The 26,820-nt window shown below is 40.2% G+C and overlaps 1 protein-coding gene across 1 annotated transcript in view; it reads right to left on the reverse strand.

Annotated features, from left to right (window-relative positions):
* Nucleotides 1-788: 788 nt before the first annotated feature.
* The window catches only part of MTMR9 (myotubularin related protein 9), a 58,366-nt gene continuing 32,334 nt past the window's right edge, over nucleotides 789-26,820 (reverse strand). The window contains exons 4-10 of the mRNA XM_068974503.1: nucleotides 13,108-13,281; nucleotides 11,114-11,331; nucleotides 10,154-10,315; nucleotides 9,258-9,399; nucleotides 6,437-6,657; nucleotides 4,500-4,651; nucleotides 789-970 (exon numbers count right to left, since the gene is read on the reverse strand). Coding sequence (XP_068830604.1) covers nucleotides 807-970; nucleotides 4,500-4,651; nucleotides 6,437-6,657; nucleotides 9,258-9,399; nucleotides 10,154-10,315; nucleotides 11,114-11,331; nucleotides 13,108-13,281 — 1,233 coding nt within the window. The 3' untranslated portion in view covers nucleotides 789-806. The remainder of the gene's footprint in view (nucleotides 971-4,499; nucleotides 4,652-6,436; nucleotides 6,658-9,257; nucleotides 9,400-10,153; nucleotides 10,316-11,113; nucleotides 11,332-13,107; nucleotides 13,282-26,820) is intronic.

A 26,820-nucleotide genomic window follows, 5' to 3' on the forward strand; every position in this document is an offset into this window, starting at 1 on the left:
TGTTACATCCAGCATTTGACACATTTAAAATGTATGACCAAAACCCTGAAGAACCAGCTGGACACTACTGACACCTTATCAGTAACAAATTTCTCCTTTATTTCTAAATTGCACATACTTTTAGTGTCTACCGTTAAAATAAACTTAGTTCTTCTTAATGTAAATACCAGAGAACTTTAGCTGTTGCCCTTGTAAAAATAATTTACCTTGAATAAATATTCAGCTTTTGTTTTCTTGACAAACCAGAACGAGGACACGAATTCAGCTCTTGTCAGTCCAAAACTGTTTTAAAAGAAGAAGGGCTATTTTATGTGGCAAAGATATTGGAAATAGCATGTTAAACACAAAAGTCTTGGTTTACCAGCAATTTCAGGTTTGAAAAACATTTCTATATTTGGAGTGCTTAAAAAGTCTGATCCTTTTTTAAACTAACAAATATTCTCTAAAGAGAATAGTCATATCCTTCACTGGTCTGGAGCACTGTTTACAAAGTAGATGCAGAGAAAAGCTTACAATGAAATGGTGTATAACACAAATGGCATAAAATATATAGGTCACCTGTTTCACATAAAATGACTAGCACCTCCTTCCTGCTCCCAAAGTGGAGAGCCCCAACAGGCCACGTGTAACATGAGTAATTATAGTAAGTTTCATTCATAAAGTATTGAGGAGTCCATTACATTAGAAGGTTCTCACTTCTAAAGCCTTACGTTCAAGGCTGAACGTGTGACGGTGAACTGAGGGCAGAGGAGACAGAGGTGGGCTACCACTCTGCACGGTTCTGCAAGGGCTGCGGTGGGTAGGGTTCAGGGGCTCTCCTGCACCCCATCCTCAGTCTCCAGTTCTGCCAACTGCCTCCTAAGGAGATTTACTTTCGCTTGCAATTCCTTGTTGTATTCTATGATGTTAACCATTTCTTCATATGCTTCATCCAAATACTTGGAGGATCTGTTCCAGCGTAAAAAAATACCTATTGAATCCACGAAAGAAGAACAGAGGGAAAAAGATGCACACCATGGGTTAGCATTATACTTGTTGTGGTTAATACATAATCCCATGTCTTATCACCCTCTTCTTTTTTCACAATTCACATCTGTGTTTTATTATACTCTAAAATGTACAGCAATCTGAGGTACTGAAAGAGTACAGTTGAATAGTGTACAAGAAGTCACCATGTATGTGCCTGTTATTCAAAAAAACCCCATAACATTATGAAATAGATCAAAACGCAGTTCTGGTTATATTCAGGAATACAAACTAACCATTTACAATGCCATAAACGTCACAGTTTCACAATACGAATATTCTTTTTTTAAACAATCACAGAACTTTATCCAGACCTGTAAGACCTCCTATAGGTGTGGAATCATTTTCAGAGGGAGAGTGGCAGTTAGAGCAAAAGCAGGGCCACACAAATTGTTTAAAAAGCAGGAACTTCAGCTCTCTCTCTCCCTCTGTTTCTTAACAGACCGTCTTCCAATTCTGTAGGCAACTGCTTTTTCCCCCAGATAACATTAATTATCCTTTTATTATGGATAAAAAGACATTTTCTCCCGTACATACATATATGTTATTGATATCAGCTCAAAGTGATGGCTCAAACATATTCAAATCAGGAGGTACAAATACTTCCAGACTGCAGCATGCATGTACCAGTTAGCAACTAACTTACCAGTAGCTGGTACATTCACAAAGATTTTTATGAGTTATCAGAACACTTTCCATAAACCAAACTGCCATGCACCCTAGAGAGTCCCTCTGTATGTGTCCGGATACTACTTACATTCTTATCAAAGAAGGGAGATAGAAACAGAGACTAAAGGCCGACCTTGTTGACTTTTCTATTGCATGTATTTTTAAAATCCTGTTCAATACAGGAGTTACTTACTGTTAATGGTTAACTTCGGTGCAGATATAAACAGCAGAGAGACATTTAAGGCCACAGTGGTGGTGGTCTACAATCCATGTACTTACCATGAGAGTATTTTTATCCAACTTAGCACTTCATCCAGTTCTAAGCTGAGGAGGCACTAAACATACAGGGAAACCTTGTCCTTAATGGGGCAGCAGGAGCACATCCATGTAAGAAATCTTCTTTTATCACTGAATCCCTGAACTTTCGATGAGGTTTTGTAAAAACCAGATAAACTGTCCTTCAGGAGCCATCTGGCTCTCAAGTTTGCCTTTCCTCCCAAATAACTAGCTTCTCATTTCTGTTATTAAACATGACAGTGTCTTTTAGGTAAACTGTCTCAGAGTTCCTGAACAAGAAGTAGAGCTGTTGTCTCTCATTTAAGCGGTCACTTCTCCTGCACCTGTGACTGACTACACGAGTAAGGAGAAACAGTGAGCGGAGGCTCAGAGCCCCGGGAGGCTCTAAGGTTGAGGCCACTTTCCCACAGGGCCAAACATGGGACACCTCGACCGGTAAGATTAGAAGCATAGGCTGAGCGGGAAGGAGGCAGCTAATGACAGATATCCCATGCAGAACAAGCCAGGAGAGCTGACAGCCAGAGAGGTGACAGAGACAGGCTCCGTGTCAACCCCAGAAAGGAAGGCAACCCGAGCCCCCTCACACATAAAGTGGGCAGACAGTTCCCACAAAAGACTTGCCCTTGGGAGTCTCACACAGGAGAACACAGTAAAATAACGGACGTGGACGGTACTTGAGTTTACCAAACAGCTGCCATTCCTGTGTGTATGCCCTTGTTTAACATGAAGATGACTAAACATGTACTTGCTGCTGCTGCTGCTAAGTTGCTTCAGTCGTGTCTGACTCTCTGCAACCCCAGAGATGGCAGCCCACCAGGCTTCCCCATCCCTGGGATTCTCCAGGCAAGAACACTGGAGTGGGTTGCCATTTCCTTCTCCAATGCATGAAAGTGGAAAGTGAAAGTGAAGCTGCTCAGTCGTGTCCAACTCTTCGAGACCCCATGGACTGCAGCCTACCAGGCTCCTCTGTCCATGGGATTTTCCAGGCAAGAGTACTAGAGTGGGGGTGCCATTGCCTTCTCCAAAACCACCTTCAAATTGATTAAAAAGAAATTAAATGGTATGTTATACCCTTTGTGTAACGAATAGATAATATATTTTAGATAGGTTTTTGGTAATTTTTTAAAAAACAAGCTTTAGTATTTAAGGTATGTGAAGAACTGACTCATGGGAAAAGACTGACGCTGGGAAAGATTGAAGGCAGGAGAAGAAGGGGCAACAGAGTTGGATGAGATGGTTGGGTGGCATCACCAACTCAATGCACATGAGTTTGAGCAAGCTCCAGGAGTTGGTGATGGACAGGGAAGCCTGGCATGCTGCAGTCCATGGGGTTGCAATCAGACACTACTGAGCGACTGAACTGACTGCATTGAGTATTTAAGGAGATAAGCTTCAGAATCTGAAAGCAAGGCAGGTAAAAACTCTTCTTTAGACATGAAAATCAGGTCGGGATTATTCCACTTAAACAAGACATCTGCATCACCACCTTGATGGATGACATTATGTACATTTTATGGAATCTTACTAAAATGGACTAGCTCATTAACCCTTCAACAGCGTTTAACAGAAGAATCTGTCCTAAAGACTAGCTGATAAAGAGAACAGAAAGCATCTCCTCAGAGCTTACAGTTTATTCCTGTCCCAACTATCCATCACTTTCTTACACAGAAAGTAATATACTTTCCCTCACCCCCATTAGGATGACCTATCAAAGATGGGGGGAGAAACAGGAAATAAGTATCGACGAAGATGTGAAGAAACTGCAACCCTTGTCCACTGCTGATGGGGTTGTAAAATGGTATGAGTGTTATGGAAAACAGTATGGCTGTTCTTCAAAACATTGAACATAGAATTACTGTATGATCCAGCAATTCCAGCATCAAAAGCAGGGTCCTGAAGGGATATTTGCATGCCTGTGGACCAAAACGTAGAGGCAACCTAGGTGTCCTTTGACATATGAGTGAATAAGCCAAATGTATACACAATGAAAAATTACTCAGCCTTAAAAAGGAAATCCCATCACACGCTACTACATGGATAAGCCTTGAGCACAATAATTACGTTCAGTGAAAAATGCAGTCACAAAAGGACAAACACTGTTTGGATCCACTTAGATGAGGCAGCAGGAGTAAGCAGAGTGATGGTTGCCTGGGGCTGGACAGGAACTCTGAGAAGCTGCTGTTCAATGGGCAGAGTCGTCAAGTTACACGGCTGGACAGGGACTCTGAGAAGCTGCTGTTCAATGGGTAGAGTCGTCAAGTTACAGGAAGAAAAGTTCTGGAGACCTGTTTCACAACAATGTGATACACTTGACCATCTCTGTGTACAATTAAGTATTACGTTGGTAAATTTTGTGTTTTTATCACAATAAAAAGAAGTAATGTACCTTCTTATCTTGAGAAAATATCTGATATAAACAGCAGTATCCATTTACGCTTGTACCCACAGGCAGTCAAGAGAACATCCTGGACTATCAATAAAGGGTTTGCAAAGGATGCTTGACTTACCCTCCCACAGCTGAAGACTCTGTGGAGCAACAGAGGGCCAGATGACAAGGTTGTTGGCTTCAAAGAGAGGGTTGGTGAACTTACTCAGTTCACTGGGCCGGTTGACCCAGGACCACAGAGACATCGTTTTCTGCTGCAGCTTCAACTTACATCTGATCAAGAAAGAAAACTGCTGTTAAACCAATTAATGTATGATAACCACTATTAAATGCTGCTTCTATTAGGACCATTTCTTTTCTCTGTACATTGGAAGGCAGAACACAAGATTTTTTAGCAGAGGAACAAAATGCTGTCAAATTGAAATATTTGTCAGCATTTTTAACTGTCAACAATTAGCTTAACTGAAGAAACAGAAAATCTCAACAGACCTATAACGAGTAAATAAATCTGGCTCCGTATTGGATCTGTTTCTTTTACTTTAATTTTTGTATTCGATTCCTTTGGCCACAAGTTAATCACTAAAAAGATGCTGCTTATAGCTTGAGGCATACATAATGGCCCATCTCTGGGAACCCTGCCTCCATGTCTGAATGCTCAGCTAAAATATATTCGTTTTGCTCCCAGGAAACATCCTTACCAGGCTCACCAGTGAATGGCTGCAGAAAAGAAGTTAACACATCCCCTCCCAAATCTGACTGGAACCAGGAAACATTTCAAACAAGCCACTTTTTCCAACTTTGCCTCCTTAGCTCCCCCGCTTTGTTTTCTAAAAGTTCCCAGCATCCACACCCAGGCAAGACACTTCTTTGGGACACTAATACACCATCTTCCTGCTCTGTTGGCTTTTCTAATAAAGTTGCTAGTCTTTGCCCTGACAACTTGTCTCAGTTTATGGGCCTGTGGTGTGACAAGCAGTACAGTAAGACATTTCAACTTGAACAAGTTAATCCTATCTCAGCTCCATACTATCATCAAAGAAAACACTCAGAGCAAATACCCTTGGGATACAGAGCAGTATAAAATATAGACACACCAATTAGTCAAACTGATCAGGTGAATCGTGTGGCTTCAGTTAACTATCGCCAAAACACAATGAGAAAACTATGGTGACAGAATTTTCTAGAGCAAATAGTTCTAAATTTTCCCCCACAAGAATCTATAAGAAAATCTGATATTGAAATATTTGCCAATTCAGCTTTAAAGTAAAAAAGAAAGAAAAATGTCCTGCTTGAATTTTAAACTGGTAAAGACTCAGTGATTCCATTCTTTTGTGAAGACTGTTAATTGTTTACATTTATTAGTCAGCTACACGATGCCAGCTACCAGTCAAGAGACCAATCCTGTCTCTCACGCAGAGGAAGCCCTTAGATTGAACCCAAATGAGAAGATGACCAGTTAAGCATCTTTTAATGATCATTCTGATATGAATCTTCTAATTAAACCTATACACTTGATGGCATCTGGGTTATGAAGCGAGACTTGCACTCTGGGCCTGAGGACAGTTTCTTGGTATGAGAGACACAATCGAGAACAGGAGCAGGAAGACCTGTACTGTGGCCATACTTCTGGTGGCCAAATGGCTGGGTGTCCCTGGACGATCATTAACTTCTCTGGATATTACCTTTTTACTCTATGAAACTGCATGGAAGGTAGAATTAGATTACACAGTTAAGCTTCTTACAGGTGTCACATACTATGTTCTTATAAAAGGAAAGTAACATCTTAATGGTTGCTTAGTTTACTCCAAGCTTTTTAATCAGTGTGTGGACTCACTCTGATCTAACGGAACAAAATCTAGGACATGCTCCCATCTAGCACGTGACAGGCTCGTAATAAGCATGCAGCATCCGGACTCATACAGAAGGGCTCTCAGCCATGCTGACGGTGACCACCACCATCTTTTAAATATCGATAACGGTAACAGAAGCGAATCCTCGTCTCTTTTAGGAAATAACCAAAACGACTGAAAATGGCCCCCACGTGAACAGTGTACCCACCTTTCACTTTCATTGTTGCCCAGAAATGTTCCAAACTGTGAGGCATAGGCATGCTCAAAGAGCATGATGAGGAAATTCTCATTGAATTCAAAAGAACAAGGGAACTGACGAAGTATCTGCCACACACAGTCCAAGAAGAGAAGAAACACAGGTGACTCCCACTTCTGCTTGCTATTGCAGTAGGCTGACTGTGCGCAGCGCTGCTGGAATGGGTGACCAGCCTACGAGGGAAGGTGGAAAGGTGGCAGTCATATCCTAGTGAGACCACATTACGGCATGTTATTAACAGTTTCACACAGCTGCAACAAAACTGTTACACAGAACATCCTATGATTTGGGTGACAGATAGACAACCTTCCACTAAGGGAAAAGACAAGATTTCCAAATATCAGGCTGACCAAAAAGTTTGGAAAAACTCGAAATTTTTGGCCATCCCAGAACTTAACAAGGCTACACAGTTAGCCATAAGAGCTGTGGTTGTTCTTGGAATATCAAATAGAATAATGGACTTCTGTAATAATAAACATAATATAAATCTCACTAGGTTGGTGAAATCTGGAGCAAAGTCAAAGAACGTTAAGTTCTGCAGGTACAAAATAAAGGTCAGCTCTCCCCTTCTATCCAGCCAGAGTGCTGTAGCCTGGAGTAAGCTCCATAAACGTCACCACTACATAAAGATAAATACGGGTTTCTCATAGACAGATTTCATCAGGTCACTCCTGATATTAAGTCATCTTCAGAAAACTAAGATCATGGCATCTGGTCCCATCACTTCATGGCAAATAGATGGGGAAACAGTGGAAACTGTGACAGACTTTATTTTGTGGGGCTCCAAAATTACTGCAGATGGTGACTGCAGCCATGAAATTAAAAGATGCTTGCTCCTTGGAAGAAAAGTTATGACCAACCTAGACAGCATGACAAAAAGCAGAGACATTACTTTGCCAACAAAGGTCCATCTAGTCAAAGCTATGGTTTTCTCAGTAGTCACGTACGTCGAAGAATTGATGCTTTTGAACTGGGTGCTGGAGAAGACCCTTGAGAGTCCCTTGCACTGCAAGGAGATCCAACCAGTCCATCCTAAAGGAAATCAGTCCTAAATATTCATTGGGAGGACTGATGCTGAAGCTGAAACTCCAATAATTTGGCCACCTGATGGGAAGAACTGACTCATTTGAAAAGACCCTGATGCTGGGAAAGATTGAAGGCAGGAGGAGAAGGGGCCAACAGAGGATGAGATGATTGGATGGCATCACCGAGTCAATGGACATGAGTTTGAGTAAACTCTGGCAGTTGGCGATGGATAGGCAGGCCTGGTATACTGCAGTCCATGGGGTCACAAAGAGTCAGACAGGACTGAGCGACTGAACTGAACTGAACATATGAAAAGAAGTTACTGTCATGAAGACATCTGTAGGAATACTTTTATATTAGAGACAAAGCTCTCCTTAGTTTCCCTCTTCTCAACAAAAGAACTGAAGAGTCTGCCATCTACTGACCAAAGGAAAATTTCAAATCATTTGGCTCTCTGGCCTACCCAGAACCTGAGTATTGATGTTATCCCTGCAATTACATCCTTCTAGGTATTTCACAGACTTGTTTTATCTTTGGATCTTTAATGGCAGCCCACTCCAATATTCTTTCCTGGGAAATCCCGTAGACAGAGAAGCCTGGCAAGTGGCCTCAGTCCATGGGATCACAAAGAGTCGGACACGGATGAGCACACACAGAAATCATGCGCATTTGTTTGCTATGCTCACAAGGAATGTAGCTGTGTAAGATCACCATATACTTAGGATGGTCTGACTTAAAGGACCGCTGTCAGGGTGGGTGGATGTGGTAAACACAACAGCATTAACACATAATAAACATGGATTGTAACTGGAAGGGCTAGAAGAGAGAGAATTCTCCTTCCAAGTTATATCTAAACATTTGCTTTCAATCACAGTTATATACTAAGTGACACAGTGCACAAACATCTGAATTAATCTCTAGCTTGGAGGATTTCCGTCTATTTTACGAGACCTTTATTTTAGCTGCCCTTCAGCATCTCATAGGCCAGCACTGTGCTGTGTCCAAGGAGTAAAAGCTGCACTTGGCAAGGCTCTCTGAACTCAAAGACGTCACTGTACTTGGGTCTAGTTCGGGAAACAAAGCGTGACAAGAATGGATGAACTTTATCTGTGGAGGAAGTTAGGGTCCCAAAGACTCCATGAAGCGACAGTGAGCTGGGTCTTACAGGGTGAGAAGGGCTTCCGCCTGGCTGGGGGAGAAGGCAGGATGGGGCCAGGTGAGAAGACAGAAGGGATGAATTTTATCTGTGGAGGAAGTTAGGGTCCCAAAGACTCCATGAAGCGACAGTGAGCTGGGTCTCACAGGGTGAGAAGGGCTTCCGCCTGGCTGGGGGAGAAGGCATGATGGAGCCAGGTGAGAAGACAGGAAGCACTGAAGCACACGCTTCCTGCTTACAAGTCCCCACTCCTCCTCACACGCTGGTTTGTGTCTTTTACCTCTAAACAGACTAGGCTCTGTGAGACAAGACCGTGCTTTACACTCTTTGTGTTTCCCTGTAGGTAACAAGAGACAACTAACAAGCGTTTGCTAGGGGAATAAAGTGCCAAACGAACAATACGAGCAAAGAGGGAGACAAAAGTGGAGAGGCAGTAAAGATCCCAGACATTTACTAAGAGGAAGATAGAGGAGCTGTCCCCCAGAAAAGTGGACGTCTGAATCCATCAAAGTTTCATGTATCCATTCCCACAAACCAGGATCAAACATCAATTACGAGTAGCTCCTCTGTGCACAGAACAGCTTTTCTCACCTGCAGCCACTCTCTTTCTATTAAGGCCTCAAAGCCTCGGATGGTCCTGCTTCTTGGTTCCAAGATGATCTGGGCCAGGGAGGTAACCTGAAGTGTGGAATCAGTTCCTTCTGTTCCATGGACCAGTATGGATGCTCCTTCCCTGTAAGGAAAATCCAGAGAACTAATGGGACACTCCCAGCACTGTCAACTGACTGCTAATAATAAACATTTCTTGAGAGTAACAGTTGAAAGCCTTTTGCATTCTGCTCTGTCTGGTAGGTTCAGATCTAAATAAGGTACATGAAGAGAGCTTCCCTTGGGGAAAATATGGAAGCATGGTAAGTCCCAAATTTCACAGGGCAAGAGCTCTCTGAAACTTCCTTTCATTATTTTTCAGTTTAAGAAAATAGAAATTGTTAGATTCACAACTTAAGGATTTGTATAGAAAAAAATAGGTCCTTGAGTACTTAAAAAATCTGTGTCATGGATGACATGTGTATGTACATGAACAATTAAATGCCAGACTCTTCACATAAATGTCACAGATACTGAATGGCACTGACTATCTTATAAAATAATGTGAACATAAGATGGACTTCCCTGGTGGTTCAGTGGTAAAGAATCTGCCTGCCAAGGCAGGAGATGCAGGTTCAACCCTTGGGTCGGGAAGATCCCCTGGAGAAGGAAATGGCAACCCACCCCAGTATTCTCGCCTGGGAAATCCCACGAACAGAGGACTCTGGCACACTACAGTCCATGGGGTTGCAAAGGATTGGACATGACTTTAGCAACTAAACAACAACGAACATAAGTTACAGAACAGACACACATGGTGACCCGATACATAAACACAGGTCTGGACGGAAGCAAGCCTAGTTGGCAGGAGCTGCCCACACCAGAACCCTAGTACTTACCTGTCAAGACACTGCGCAGCCAGGCAGGCAGTTGTCAGAATCTCTTTGATGTGAGTCAGCCAGTTGGAGGCCTCCAGTTTACTGAGCCATCGGTCCATGTTTTGTGTTTGGTCATTACAAGATTCCACGAGTTTGATTAAGCTCTCCTGAAGAATGTGATACCTTTGAGAAATAAGAAAAAGTAAATAAGAAGAAAAAAAGATAACAGAAGACAGAACAATGAAGGAAGACACCAAATAAAAAACTCAGCCTCCAATATATCCAAGAGCAAGAGCAGCTCAAAATACTCTAAAAATATTTACCTTGCTATGTAATAATTTATAGGGTTTAGGATTATGAAACTAATATTTAAAATTATCTGACTGGGGAGAGCGTCAGAGCCGTGCACTTTGTGACCGGTCAGAGACAGCGCCCCTGACGTCAGCACCCTACTCCCATGGGCTCACTCTGGACCCCTATACTGTCAGCAGAGAACCCAAGGCCAGCTCAGATCGAATTATTAGTCCCAACTCCCACCCCTTCACCCTCCCAGAAGCAATTTTAAACCATTAACTGCAAGCATAAATGAGATGATACAGGTGGAGGAAACAAGATGTGGAAGTTAAGGGAGTATGGGGAAATTAAATGTCTAAGTATTTTTGACTTAGGAAAATGTAGTTGGTCTGTAGCATCTCTTTTCAGGAGGTTTGGTGACCACTGATCTAAAGCAGAAGAGATCTCACGTGATGAAATTTCAGAGCTAAGAGAGGAAAAAATGCTGTTCGACTAAAACTCACTTGTGAGCATCTACCACGAGTTTTCTGCTTATCTCACAGAACACAAGGGCAAGATACCCAGCCAGTTTTTGACTCAACCTAATATGAAGGCTCCTTTGAAAACTTGTGATCTTCCAACAGCTAAGAGCTCACCCACTCTGATTAGCTTCAAATAAGGGTCCATACTGTCTCCTGAATCTTTTACCTCTCAATGGACTTGTGAATCCGCCTCCACTGGGGATAATGAGCTTCTTGCTCAAAGCCGCCTCCTTTGGCTCTAGCCTGCTGAGCTACATTCAGAGGCCGAGTATCAATGATGTAGCCACGCTTTCCTGCCCTGAGGGTGGCATTTATCAGCTTCTCATCCTCTTTGCAGCGCCTCCCATTTGTGCCAGTGAGTGGCTGACCACTTCGCATAATAACCTGCAAGGATAACAGAGTCTAAAATTTAGTAATAGCTGCTTTCAAAGTTCCTGAAAACAGAAATGAATTAAGCTAGATTAAGAATGTCTCAAAAAACAGTTTTGTGTCATTTCAGAGATGAATTCAATCCTGAAACGAAGAAATATTTCTACGTATTAACAACAGTTTAAAAACAGTAAAACAAAAATAAGACTTGGCATTCTTTTTTTTTAAATTTATTTATTTTAATTGGAGGCTAATTACTTTACAATATTGTATTGGTTTTGCCATACATCAATACTAACGCATATATATGGAATTTAGAAAGACTTGGCATTCTTACATGATTTTTCTTCCCACTGTGTCAAAATACTTTCACATAATATAGTTCCTCTTTAAGATCAAATATTATAGTTCACTTAGTCAGTGAATTAGTCATCCGGTAGATCCAGGCCCGTAATTAAGACAATAATAATGGCCTAGACACCAGGAAACTTTTGCTTCAGCTACGTAAACTTAGGGTTGGCAGATTTTATCAAGAATTATAAAGAGAAAAGGAACCAGTGGTAAAATTAAAAAGGTTATACACTATTAAGCTTGCTTTGGGAATCATTTTCAATGTCTTGAAAGCTACTTGTTATCTATTCTTTATTCTCCAGTGGCTCTCTTTCAATATTCCAGGACTTAACCACTCATCTCCAAAGACCAACAACTATATACTAGGTTGGTCAGAAAGCTCCTTTGGGTTTTTCCATAAGATCTTAGTTATTTGATACTTTTCTCAAGAAGGCAACATCTATTATACTGATCTCTTCCCTGGTGAATGGTCTGGAATTATTTTAATCTCATCCCATAATATATACTGTTATCTTAACTACTTTGAAATTTAACATAAGGAAGGTCATCCAGAATGGCAAACTCTGACTGCATTTACCATGTAACTGAACAATAATATATTCTGAGTTGTTAAAATGCTTTATGGTGAACCCTAGTTGAAGAGAAATACTGCTCAGCAAACAAGATAGGTGACCTAATTAAAAAAAATCTCTTTATCCGAAATATCACAATTCAGAGGAAAAAGGAAAATAGCTATAACTTATTCACTAATTTACTACTGGATGCAAAATGAGAAGCAGAGTTTACTGACTGAGAGAAAACACGAGGAGAAAAATGAATTCAGAAAATATTTAGGAAACAAATACACAATGAACACCTGCCTATTCAATGGTCGACTCCTGTATTTACTTAAGTTGTGATTAATGATAATGTGTCACTCGCCTCCCTTTTGAAAATAAAAATGTCTGCAGTCTGGTGAGAATAATTAAAGTATCATAGGGCCTCCCCCGGTAGTCCAGTGGCTAGCACTCGGAGCATCCACTGCACAGGGTGCAGGTTCAGTCCCTGGTTGGGAGAATGGAGACCCCACGTGCTGCAAGGCACAGCCAGGGGTGTGGAAAAAACGTGTCAGATCATTATTTCAGTCAGAGAAGTTTGTTTGCTACCAAAGAGTGTCATTTTCAGTGTCAGATAACATTAGTTCCCTTTGTCCTGAGTCCTGAAGATAAGCGTTCCTGGGCTTTTCTAAGGCTAAGCAGCATTATGGAAAGAATTCAAAGTCATATCCTGATCACAGAAAACATTCTACTCCTGATTCCCGAAAGTTTAAACAGAAGTCAAATTCCTGGCAGGAGAGACTAATCACTTCAGTGAACAGGTACACAGAAAAGGTGAACAGTTCTAAGAACCTCAAACCAAATCTTCCAGTTGACCACGGAGCAGTATTTACTGTTCACTTACCATTCCATTCTTTTTATGGTAATAGCTGAGAACTGGGAAGCGGCCTCCATGGCGGAATGTGGCTACCTTCCGAAGTGCCTCATCGTCGACGGCTTTGGGGACTATGACAGCTGGAGGGTAAGAGGGGCACACAGCAAACTCCTTATTGACATAGCTTAACCTCCATTCACTGATCTGAAAGACACAAAATACTTTAAAGCTAAGCAGGTACCTCAATCTCAGAAAATAATCTAAAAACTTCTATTAAAGGAGCTTAGAGATTCATTTTCATACAATGAAGACACCATCTCACAGGAGTTTAATAGGAGGACACCTAGCCTTCCTTAAACACTTTCAGAAAACACGAGCTCCATTCTTCAGAGCCAGCTTCTTACAGGGCTAAGTATCACTAGCTCCTAAAAAGTTCCTCCTCGTATTGAGCAACATTTATTGCTCTGTGACTTCCTCTATTTTTTTTTAGCCATGATTTCCCTATTTCACAAGGCAGCCAATGGAATATATGAAAGATAGCTGATTCTCCTTTAGTCTTCTATTATCCAAACTAAATATGTTAATCATATTCATGAGCATCATCTCATTCATTCTTGTCTGGGCACCAGTGGTGCCCTTAAAGTACAGCGACAGGAACTGCAGCACTATAGCCGCAACTGCAGATAGTGCTTGACCAGAGCAGAATGGTGCTACTATCTACATCAAATCCCTTGCTCATTTCTGCTGTTTAACAAAGGAGGAAAAATGAGGAAAGACTGTTAACATCATTCTTCAAGCAATAACAGCTTACTACTGAGAAAGATTATACTTATGAGTCAGTGAAATAATTTCAGACTCAGCAAGCTAAGGATCAAAAGTACACACTATAAAACGATCAAACGACAACTTATTTCTAACATGAAAAATGAAAGCCACTTAAAGACTGTAAAAAGCTTTTTGCATGAAAGTTTGATCTTTTCCTGGAAGTCAGAGTCAGCCTAACATACTGGCCACGGGTCGTAGTATCAGGAGGATAAGCCAAAGCATGTCTAATACACTGTGCTCGTGGTCCTGCTCGGTTGTGTCTGACTCTCTGCAACCCTATGGACTACTGCCCGCCAAGTTCCTCTGTCCATGGAAGAGAGGAACCTGTCAAGGGTGGGGACTTCCTACTCCAGGGGCTCTTTCCAACCCTGGGATTGAACTTGAGTCTTCTATGTCTCCCGCACTGCAGGTGGATTCTTTACTGCTGAGCCACTGAGGAAGCCCCCTGATATACTGTAAATGTATTTGAAAAAACCTTTTAGAAGATGCAGTAACATTTTTAATTAAATGTTTTCACTGTTCAAACTTATGCACATTATTAATTTAAAAGATACTTTCTAAAAGAGTCAATAATTTTTCAAAAAAAAGAAATATCCCTAGTTTCTGGAAAGTTCTTCCTCATATTGAGGAAAATTTATTGCTCAGTAACTTCCTGTATTTTATTTTCTAACCATGATTTCAGTACAAGTTCCCTATTTCACACAGCAGCCTATGGAATATATGAAAGATAGCTGATTCTCCTTTAGTTTTCTATATCCAAATTAAATATATTAATTATTCTCATTCATTCTTATCTGGGTACCATTTACTTTATTAATGGTACTCAAAGTATAGCAATAAGAAGACTGCAATTCCAGATAATACTTAACCAGAACAGAATAATGCCACTATCTCCATCAAATCCCTTGCTCATTTCTGTTATTTAAAAAAGGAGAAAAAATGAGGAAAGCCTGTTAACAGCATTCTTAAAGCAATAACCGCTTAATACTAAGAAAGTATTCTGCTCATCTATCATCTAATTCTCCTTCCCCAGAGGAACCATTTTCAACTCGTAGATTTTTAATGATTTTGAGTGTTTTTACTGCTAGGCATTCCTTACTGGTTTCCTGCTCTAGAGAACGCCGTGGTTCTTCACTGACCTGCAACACCACTTGTGTCAAACCTCCTAGTAACTTTCCGCACACGGTGGGGCCTGCATCCGTCCCACTGGCCTAGCTGCAGTGAGTCTCCGGCTTTTAGAGTAAGCTTGGCATTCAGGAGGCCAAGTCTCCTATATCCTCTTCCCTCCTTCTTGTTCTTCAAGAGACTCTTGGTTTCCCTTGATCCTTTGCCCCTTTAATGTAACTTTCTATCAAATTCCATGTAAAATCCCACTGGGATTTTAGAAAGATGGCACTGACTATATAGACTGATTTGGAAACAATGACATCTTTATAATATCTAATTTCCTTGTCTCTGGGCATAGTATCCTTCCACTTTTAAATCTTAATTTTTTTCAATAAAGTTATAAAATTCTCTCAATGAACATCCTGCATATCTTTTCCTAGGAACCTTATTTTTTAATGCATTTTAGTTGTATGTCTTCAAATTTGTGTCTGGTGTAGAGAAATGCATACAGTTTCAAGATTCTTTCAGTTTCCTATGTACAGAAACATATAATCAACAACTAACAGCAATTTGTTTCTTCATTTCAATCCTTATACCTTTTATTTCCCTTCTTGACTTCCGCAGCTAGGTGTATGATGGTGAGCGAATCTTTGTCTCACTCTTGAACTTACAGGGAATAATGAAAGATTTGCGTTTTGTATGTTTTTACTTTTGTAGTTACCCTTTATTAGATTAAATAAATTCCCTTCAAATTCAACTCTGCTAAGAGCTTTTATCATGAACAAATGCTTAATTTATTCAAACTGTTTTTTCTCTTCTAATTTTGTCTTACCACATATGTAATTTGTCTTTTCTCTTTGGTTAATTTTGTGATATCTCTTTGCCTTACTGTTCGATAGCAGAAATCAGTATGTCTAAGACTTCCTTTTCATTGTCCCATGTGGTATTTCTGGGATACCTTAGTCTAAGGCTTTGTGACTTTCTGATTTTGAAGATGACAATCTCCACTAGCATGTATTTCAATGCTGCCTTTCTTACAACTTCTCTATTATCTTCTTGAATTTCCATTTACTAAATATTGAACCTTCTTCTTTTACCATCCATGCATGCATCTACCTTCTCTATCATTTTTTCCATCTTCCGTCTTTCTCTGTCCTGTTTGAGTATCTATATTCCAGATCACTAGATTATCATTTTTAGTTATCTCTAATCAGCTACTTAACCTTTACATCAAGTTGTTTTTTTCTCTTCTTTTAAGTCAACTTTACTGAGATTTTACTATTTTATATGAAAAATAAACTAGATCCATTTAGAGGACACGATTTTATGACTCTTGACGGCTGTACCCACTCATAAAACACCACCACAATCAACATAAACATTTCAATCATCTTTCGCAAAAATTCCTAGTACATTTTTACAGTCTATACCTCTCCATCCACACCCAATAGTAGGAATCACCATCTGCTTTCATTCACTTTTAGTGTTATACCTAAGAAATCTTTGCCTAGTCAGGGGTCATAAAGATTTTCTCCTGTACTTTCTTCAAGAAGTTTTACACTTTTAGCTCTTATGTTTTGGTCTATATTTTCAGTTATTTTTTGTGAAATAAAAGTTTAGATCTACCTTTTTTACATCCAATTGTTCCAATGCCATTAGTTGAAAAAACTATCCTTTATCTAGAGATTTGTCTCAGCACCTTTGGCAAAAACTGATCACAGAGGCAAGAGTTCTTTTTTAACCTTCTGTTCTGTTCCATGTATCACTATATTTATCCTTATGCAATATATCACATTTTCTCAAGACTGCAGCCTGAGAGTAAGTTTTGTAAATCGTTCAGATTTCTTTTTCCCCAAAGCTGTTGTGGCCATTCTAGTAACTTTGCAGTTTCATAAAAATTTCAGGATAATTTTGACAATTTCCACAAAGACACCTACTGGAATTTTGACAGGAAGCTGCACTGAATCGATAAACCAGCTTGGAGAGAATTAGCAAACTACACTCCACAACCCAAATCCAGTCCCTTACTTGTTTTGTAAATGCAGGCATACCTTGAAGACAGTGCTCACCTGGAAGACCACTGCAATGAAATGAACAGTCCCCTAAAGCGAGTCACACATTTTTTGCCTTCCCAATGCCTGTACAAGTTATGTTTACACTATACTATAGCTTATTATGTTTGCAACAGCATTATGTCTTTAAAATTTAAAAAGTACCTATCTTAATTTTAAATATTTTATTGTTAAAAAATGCTAACCATCATCTGAGCCTTTAGTGAGTCATAATCTTTCTGCTAGTGAAGGATTCAAAATATTGAGAATTACCAAAACACAAGAGCGATATGAAGTGACCAAAAGCTGTTGGAAAAAATGGCACTTAAAGACTTGCTCGACACAGGATTGCCACAAGCATTCAATCTGTGAACAAAATGCAATGTCTAGGAAATACAGTAAGATGAAACACAGTAATTCAGGTGTTCCTATAAAACACCTTTGGAACACAGCACCACTCACTCACTGACGTATTATGTTTTCATGATGCAACAGAGTGGAGTAACTGCAACAAAGACTGCATGCCCCACAAAGCCTAATATGTTCACTGCTGGGTCCCTTACAGAACTCCGTCCACTATTAACCATATGGTCTCCCAGTCCATGAACATATATCTCAATTTATTTAGATATCCTTTAACTTCTCTCAGCAATGTTTTGTATTTCTCAGTGTACAGATCCTGCCCTTTTCTTAACTTTCTTACCAAGTATTCTATTCGTTTTAAGACTGTGCTGTGCAGTGCTGAGTCGCTCAGTCGTGTCACTGACTCGTTCCTGAGCACTTATACCAAGCAATCTTGCTAAACTTACTAGTTCTAGTTATTTTATTGATTTCTGCTCTTATTTTTTTATTTTTTCATTCTTTGCTCATTTTTTCCCCCAGTTTCTTAAGCTGGAGCTTAAGTTGGTGAGCTTATTAGACCTTTTTTCCTATTTCATATCAGTGCTTTAACATCATGTCTCTCTAAACACTGCTTTAGCTGTAGTCTACAAATTTTGATATTATCATTCAGCTGAAAATATTTCCTAATTTCCAGTCGGATTTACAGACTATTTACAAGCATTTCCTTTAATCTAGAAAGACTCTGGGTATTCCTCAATACCTCGTGTGCTAGTCACTCAGTTGTGTCCGACTCTGTGACCCCACGGACTGTAGCTCGCCAGGTTTCTCAGTCCATGGACTTCTCCAGGCAAGAATACTGAAGTGGGTGGCCATTCCCTTCTCCAGGAGATCTTCCCAACCCAGGATCAAACCCGGATCTCCTGCATTGCAGGCAGACTCTTTTATCATCTGAGCCACCAGGACTAACTGATTTCTAATATAATTCCTCTGTGGTCAGAGATTATATTCTGTATGGTTTCAAGCCTCTGAAATTCATTTAACAGCCCAGCGTTTGTTCTCTCTTGGATAATGCCATGTGCTCTTGCACACTCTTTATTCTGCAGAAGTCGGGAGTAGTACTCAGTGAACATCAGATGGTGCTGTTCAGATTCTCTTTCTACTCATTCTGTTGTTTTATTTAGTCTAGTTGTTCTGTTACTTGCTGAGAAGGCAGTTTAAACAATCTACTGTGACCACAGAACTTTCTTTATTTTCATCAGTTTAGACTATAAAAATATATATCATTATATTGTCCTGATCAATTTTATCATTATGGAATGATCTCTTTATTTCATAATATTCTGTGTCTTGAAGTTTTTCATTTTAGTCTGAAATTAATAAAGCAACTTCTTTTTTATACTCATTATTTTCATGGCAAATTTTCTCCACCCATTAATTTTCAATCTGTCTCTTTATATTCTAAATGCATCTCTTCTAAAAAACTGCAGAGGGAGGAACACTCCCAGATTCATTCTACAAGGCCATCTGATACCAAAACCAGACGAAAAGAAAAATTACAGACCAAAATCACTGATGAACAGAGATGCAAAAATCTTCAACAAAATACTAGCAAACCAAACCCAACAACACATTAAAAGGATTATACACCATGATTAAGTGGGATTTATCCTAGGGATGCAAGGATTCTTCAATATATGCCAGTCAAACAATGTAAACAGAAGAATAAACCTTCTTGGCACATGATCGTCCCAACAGATGCAGAAAAGTCTTTCAACAAAATTCAACACCCATTTATGATTAAAAAAAAAAAAAAACTCTTCAGAAAGTAGGCATAGAGAGATCTACGTGCAACATAATAAAGGCCATATATGACAAACCCACAACAAATATTATTCTCAGTGGTGAAAACCAAAAGCATTTCCTCTAAGATCAGGAACAAGACAAGAGTGTCTACTCTTGCCACTGTTTTTCAACATAGTCTTGGAAGTCCCAGCCACAGCAATCAGAGAAGAAAAATAAAGGAATAAAAACTGGAAAAGAACAAGTAAACTGTCACTGTTTGCAGAAGACATGACACTATACATAGAAAATCCTAAAGAGGCCACCAGAAAACTACTAGAGCTAAGCAATGAATTTAGTAAAGTTGCAGGATATAAAATTAATGCACAAAAAGCTCTTGCATTCCTATACACTAACAATAAAAGATCAGAAAGAGAAATTAAGGAAATAATCCCATTTAACATTGCAACAAAAAGAATAAAATACCTAGGAATAACCTACCTAAGGAGGCAAAACACCCATATGCAGAAAACTATAAGATATTAATGAAAGAAATCAAAGATGACACAAACGGAGAGATATATACCATGTTCTTAGACTTCAAGAATCAATATTTTTAAAATGACTATACTACCCAAAGCAATCTAAAGATTCATTGTAATTCCTACCAAACTACCAATAGCATTTTTCACAGAACTACAGAAAGTTTTACAATTTGTATGGAAAGACAAAAGACCCTGAACAGCCAAAGCAATCTTGAGAAAGAAAAACGGAACTGGAGGAATCAGGCCTCCTGACATCAGTCTATACTACAAAGTTACAGTAATCAACAGGGTATGGTCCGGGCACAAAACCAGAAACATAAACCAGTGCAACTCCAGGGACGGAAAGCCCAGAGATAAACCTATGTGCATCTGGTCACCCGATTTATGACAAAGGAGGCAAGAATATACAATGGAGAAAAAACAGCCTCTTAAAAAAGTGGTGCTGGGAAAACTGGACAACTATGTGAAAAGAATGATATTAGAACACTACCTAATACCATTCGCAAAAATAAACTCAAAATGGATCAAAGACCTTAATGTAAGGCCAGACACTATAAAATTCTTCAAGGAAAATACAGGCACAACACTCTCTGACATAATTTGCAGCAGTATCTCTTTGGATTCATCTCTTACGGTAATGAAAATAAAAACAAAAGTAAACAAACGGCACCTAGTGAAACTTGGAAGTTTTTGCACAGCAAAGGAAACCATGAACAAGATGAAAAGACAGCCCTCAGAGTAGGAGAAAATATTTGCAAATGCAGCTCAATATAAAAAACAAACAAACAAACAAACAAAACAACCCAATCAAAAAATGGGCACAAGACCTAAATAGCTCTTTCTCCAAAGAAGACATACAGATGGCCAACCAACACATGAAAAGATACTCAACATCACGAGTTATCAGAGAAATACAAATCCAAATTACAGTGAGATATTACCTCTTACCTATCAGAATGGCCATCACCTATAAACGATGAGGAAGATATGGAGAAAAGGAAACCCTCCCGCACTGTTGCTGGAAATAGAAACTGGTACAGCTGCTATGGAGAACAACGTGACGGTTCCTTAAAAAACTGAAATAAACTACCATATGACCCAGAAATCCCACTGACTTCTTTCTCAGGTACTTATCCAGAGAAAACCGTAATTCAAAAAGACACATGTAGGTCCTCCCTGGTAGTCCAGTGGTGAAGAATCTGCTTACCAATGCAGGGGGCACAGATTTGACCCCTAGTCTGGGAAGACTCTATATGCCACAGGGCAACTGAACCCACGCGCCACATCTACTGAAGCCCCTGTGCCCTGGAGCCAGTAGGCCACAGCAAGAGAAGCTGCTGCAACGAGAAACCCACATGCTGCAACCAAGGAGTAGCCGCCACTCTCCACAACTAGAGAAAGCCCACACGCAGCAACAAAGACCCAGCACAGCCAGGAATAATTGATTTTTTAAAAAGACACGTTTACATTCACTGAAGCACTATTTACAATAGCCAGGACATGGAAGCAACCTAAATGGTCATCAACAAAGGAAAGGATAAAGAAGGCGTGATATGGCCCATCCCCTAGAGTAAAGGAAATAAAACCAAAAATAAGCATATGGGACCTAGTTAAATTTAAAAGCTTCTGCACAGCAAAAGAAACTGTAAACAATGTAAAGAGACAGCCCTCAGAATGGGAGAAAATAACTGCAAACAAAGCAACCAACAGACATTCATCTCTAAAATATACTGGCAGCTCAGTATCAGAAAAACAAACAACCCAATCAAAAAACAGGCAAAAGATCCAAACAGACATTCCTCTAAAGAAGACGTACAGACACCCAACAAACAAGAAAAGATGCTCAACACTGCTCATTATTAGAGAAATGCAAATCAAAACTACAGTGAGGTTATCAACCTTGCACCAGTCAGAGTGGCCATCATCAAAAAAATCCACAAACTACAAATGCTGGAGAAGATGTGGAGAAAAGGGAACCCCCTGGCACTCTCAGTGGGAATGTCAACTGATACAACCACTACAGAGAACAGTATGGAAATTCCTTTAAAAACTAGGAGTAAAAACTACCATATGACCCAGCAATCCCACTACTGGGCGTATACCCTGAGAAAACCATAATTCAAGACACGTACCCCAGTGTTCACTGCACACATTTACAGTCACCAGCCACTTAGATGTCCACTGACAGATGAAAGGATAAAGACGCTGTGATACATACATATATACATGTACACAATGGAATATCAGTCGTTAAAAGGGATGAATTTGAGTCAGCTGAAACAAGGTGGATGAACCGTGAGCCTGTTATATGCAAAGAGAAAATAACTGTAGTATGTTAATGTGTATAAATGGCATCTAGAAAAATGGCACTGATGAACTAACTTGCAGGGCAGGAATAGAAACATAGATGGTCTTGTGGATACAGAGGAGGAAACGAATCGAGAGAGCAGCACTGACATATACACACCACCACGTGCCAAAACAGCTGCTGGGGAGCTGCTCTGTAGCGCGGGGAGCCAAGCCCGGCGCTCTGTGGCACCCGCTCTGACAGCCTAGAGGGGTGGGATGCAGGGGGAGAGAGCCTCAAGAGGGAGCGGGGGCATACACACACGCCTGATTGGTGGTGCTGTATAGCAGAAACCAACACAATACGGTAAAGCAATTATCCTCCAATTAAAAAAAAATAAGTTTAAAAAAAAGAATGAATGTGCAAATAAACAAAGTTATCTTTATAACAACAGGCTCTCTAGAGTTTATAACTCATGCAAAAGTTATCTAGTTAGGCCCTTCTGAATACAGCCTCCAAATAAAAATAGGACGAGCTGAAAAAAGAAAAACAGCGGTACATATAGACAATGGAATATTACTCGGCTGTAAAAAGGAATGGAACTGGGTCACTGGACACTAAGAGGAGAGTGGGGGTAGGATGAACTGGGGGATTGGGGTTGACGTATACACACTACTGCTACTATGCAGAAAACAGATGACGAATGAGAACCTACTGTACAGCCCAGGGACCTTCCTCAGTGCTCTGCGGTGACGTAAGTGGGAAGGCTATCCAGAAAAGGGGACACGTACAAGAATGGCTGATGCACTTCGCGGTACAGCAGAAACTAACACAACATTGTAGAGAACCTATACTCCAACACAAATTATTCAAAAATAAGAACACAAACTGCATCTCTTTAAACAGCATATACTTCAGTCTTACTTTTTCTTTTTTTAGCTGCATCAACAGCTTGCAGAATCTCAGCCCTCTGATCAGGGATTGAACCCAGGCCCTCAGCAGTGAAAGCCTGGAATCTTAACTACTAGGCTACCAGGGAACTCCCTTGCTTTTTCCCTTTAATTCACTCTGACAATCTCTGTGTTTTAATTGGCGTGTTAAGCTCAGTAATAGTAACTATTGATATTGCTGGATTTCAGTAGAGCCTTTATTTTGTTTGCCCCTTCATTTTTTTATTGCTATTTCTTCTTTCCCACTTTCTTTTGAATTACTTTTTAGAACAGCATTTTAATATATTAACTTTAAATCATATCTCTTAACATTTTTAAGTGATTGCTCAGACCACCTTTCCTGCCTCCTGAGAAACCTATATACAGGTCAAGAAGCAACAGTTAGAACTGGACATGGAACAACAGAGTGGTTCCAAACTGGGAAAGGAATATGTCAAGGCTGTATATTGTCACCCTGTTTATTTAACTTATATGCAGAATACACTATGCAAAATGCCAGGCTGGATGAAGCACAAGCTGGCATCAAGATTGCCAGGAGAAATATCAATAACTTCAGATATGCAGATGACACCACCCTCATGACATAAAGCAAAGAACTAAAGTGCCTCTTGATGAAAGTGAAAACAAGAGAGTGAAGAAGCTGGCTTAAAAAATTCAACATTCAAAAAGCAAAGATCATGGCATCCAGTCCCATCACTTCATGGCAACCAGGTGGGGAAACAATGGAAAGAGTGTCAGACTTTATTTTCCTGGGCTCCAAAATCACTGCAGATGGTGACTGCCACCATGAAATTAAACGACGCTTGATCCTTGGAAGAAAAGCTATGATCAACCTAGACAGCATATTCAAAAGCAGAGATATTACTTTGCCAACAAAGGTCCGTCTAGTCAAAGCTTTGGTTTTTCCTGTAGTCATGTATGGATGTGAGAGTTGGACCATAAAGAAAGCTGAGAACCAAAATTGATGCTCTTGAACTTTGAGAAGACTCTTGAGAGTTCATTGGACTGCAAAGAGATCGAACCAGTCAATCCTAAAGGAAACAAACCCTGAATGTTCACCGGAAGGACTGATGCTGAAGCTGAAACTCCAATACTTTGGCCACCTGATGTGAAAAGCCGACTCACTAGAAAAGACCCTGATGCTGGGAAAGACTGAAGGTAGGAGGAGAAGGGGGCGACAGAGGATGAGATGGTTGGATGGCATCACACACTTGATGGACACGAGTTTGCGCAAGCTCCGGGAGTTGGTGATGGACAGGGACGCTTGGTGTGCTGCAGTCCATACGGTCGCATGGAGTTGGACACAACTGAGCCAATGAACTGAACTGACTCTGATTACTTTTACTGAACTGAAGTGACAAGGACAATGGTTCTCAACTAGGGGTGATTTTGCCTCGAGGAACATTTATTAATGAGTGGGGGTTGGAGAAGACCACTGCTGACATCTAGTGGTAGACCAGGGATACTGCCAAACACCCTACAATGCACAGGACAGCTTCTCACAACAAAGAATTATACAGCCCAAAGGTCAACAGTGCCAAGTTTGAGAAACTCTGCTCCAGGGATTATAATATATACTGTTAACTTAAACATTAGCCCATGTTACATAGTATGTAAAAATCCTGAAACTGTATAGGTCTATGTATCCATTCAGAGAGACAGGCATACCAGATCACCTGACTTGCCTCTTGAGAAACCTATATGCAGGTCAGGAAGCAACAGTTAGAACTGGACATGGAACAACAAACTGGTTTCAAATAGGAAAAGGAGTACGTCAAGGCTGTATATTGTCATCCTGCTTATTTAACTTATATGCAAAGTACATCATGAGAAACACTGGGCTGGAAGAAGCACAAGCTGGAATCAAGATTGCCAGGAGAAATATCAATAACCTCAGATATGCAGATGACACCACCCTTATGGCAGAAAATGAAGAACTAAAGAGCCTCTTGATGAAAGTGAAAGAGGAGAGTGAAAAAGTTAGCGTAAAACTCAACACTCAAAAAACTAAGATCATGGCATCCGGTCCCATCACTTCATGGGAAATAGATGGGCAAACAGTGCAAACAGTGGCTGACCTTATTTTTCTGGGCTCCAAAATCACTGCAGATGGTGATTGCAGCCATGAGATTAAAAGACATTTACTCCTTGGAAGGAAAGTTATGACCAACCTAGACAGCATATTAAAAAGCAGATACACTATTTTGCCAACAAAGGTCCGTCTAGTCAAGGCTATGGTTTTCCCAGTTATACGGATGTGAGAATTGGACTATAAAGAAAGCTGAGCACCGAAGAATTGATGCTTTTGAACTGTGGTGTTGGAGAAGACTCTTGAGAGTCCCTTGGACCGCAAGGATATCCAACCAGTCCATCCTGGGGGAGATCAGTCCTGGGTGTTCATTGGAAGGACTGATGTTGAAGCTGAAACTCCAATACTTTGGCTACCTGATGCAAAGTGCTGACTCATTGGAAAAGACCCTGATGCTGGGAAAGAATGAGGGCAGGAGGAGAAGGGGATGACAGAGGATGAGATGGCTGGATGGCATCATCGACTTGATGGACATGAGTTTGGGTGGACTCTGGGAGTTGGTGATGGTCAGGGAGGCCTGGCGTGCTGTGGTTCATGGGGTCACAAAGAGTCGGACATGAGTGAGCAACTGAACTGAACTGATCCATTCAGCCACCCCACACCCTTTTTTAATGACATAGTTTCTGTGTAACATTTCTACACATACCATAAACACCACAAAGGCAGTGCTATAGTTTTTGTTTTAAATAATCATACATATTTTAAAGACATTAAAAAGAAAAAATAGCTTGTTTATTTAATTATACCATTTCCAATATTCTTCCATTATTTTGAATATTCAGGTTTCCCTCTGGTATTATTTCCCTTTAGTCTGAATAACTTCTTTTAACATTTCTTATAGTGAAGGTCTCTTAGTGACAAGTTCTTGGTTTCTTTTTATCTGAAAATGTTGTCTCACCTTCTTCCTTGTAAGATATCTTCACCAGATACAGAATTCAGGGTTGATAGGCTTTTTACCTTTCAGCACTTTTTAATAAAAGTTTTGTTGGGACTTCCCTGGCGGTCCAGTGGTTAAGAATCTGCCCTGCGATGACGCAGGGGTCAAGGGTTTGATCCCTGGTCAGGGAAGAAGTTGCAGAGCAACTAAGCTGGACCACTGCAAGTACTTAGCCCACATGCCTTGGAGCCCACGCGCCATACCTCGAGAGCCTGTGGCCCACAGCAAAAGGCTGCACACAACGCAATAAAGGCCCCGTGTGCCGCAGCTAACACCGACACAGCTGAATAAACTCTTTAAAAATAAATAAAGTTTAAAACATAAAAGTTCTATCAAGTAGTCTCCATAAATTCCGATGAACAGTCCACAGTCGTCTGAATTATCTCTGTATGTAATGCGTTGTTATTAACTGGCAGCTTTCAAGATCTTCATTTGACCATTGTTCTTTGACAATTTGACTACCATGTGCCTAGCATGATTTTTCTCATACTCATCCTGTTTGGGGCTTGCTGAACTTTTTGGACTTATAAAATTGACCAAATTCTTAGCTTCTGAACATGATTTCTTTAAATATTTTTCCTACCTACTGTCTATTCGCTCCTGGATCTGTAATGACACACACGCTAGCCACACACACATTTTGCTCCACAGGTTTCTGAGGCTCTTTTTTCCATAATTTCTCATCTCCTTTATTTCTCCAAATAATTTCTATTGCTCTAGCTTCAATTTCACTGATTCTGTCCTGTCATCTCCTCTCTGCTATTTAACCAAGTGAGTATTTTATTTCAGATATATATTTTCAAAAAATGCTGAGAGGTTCATTTGACTCTT

Source organism: Capricornis sumatraensis, chromosome 6 (genome assembly GCF_032405125.1).
Source record: "Capricornis sumatraensis isolate serow.1 chromosome 6, serow.2, whole genome shotgun sequence".
Lineage (NCBI taxonomy): Eukaryota > Metazoa > Chordata > Mammalia > Artiodactyla > Bovidae > Capricornis > Capricornis sumatraensis.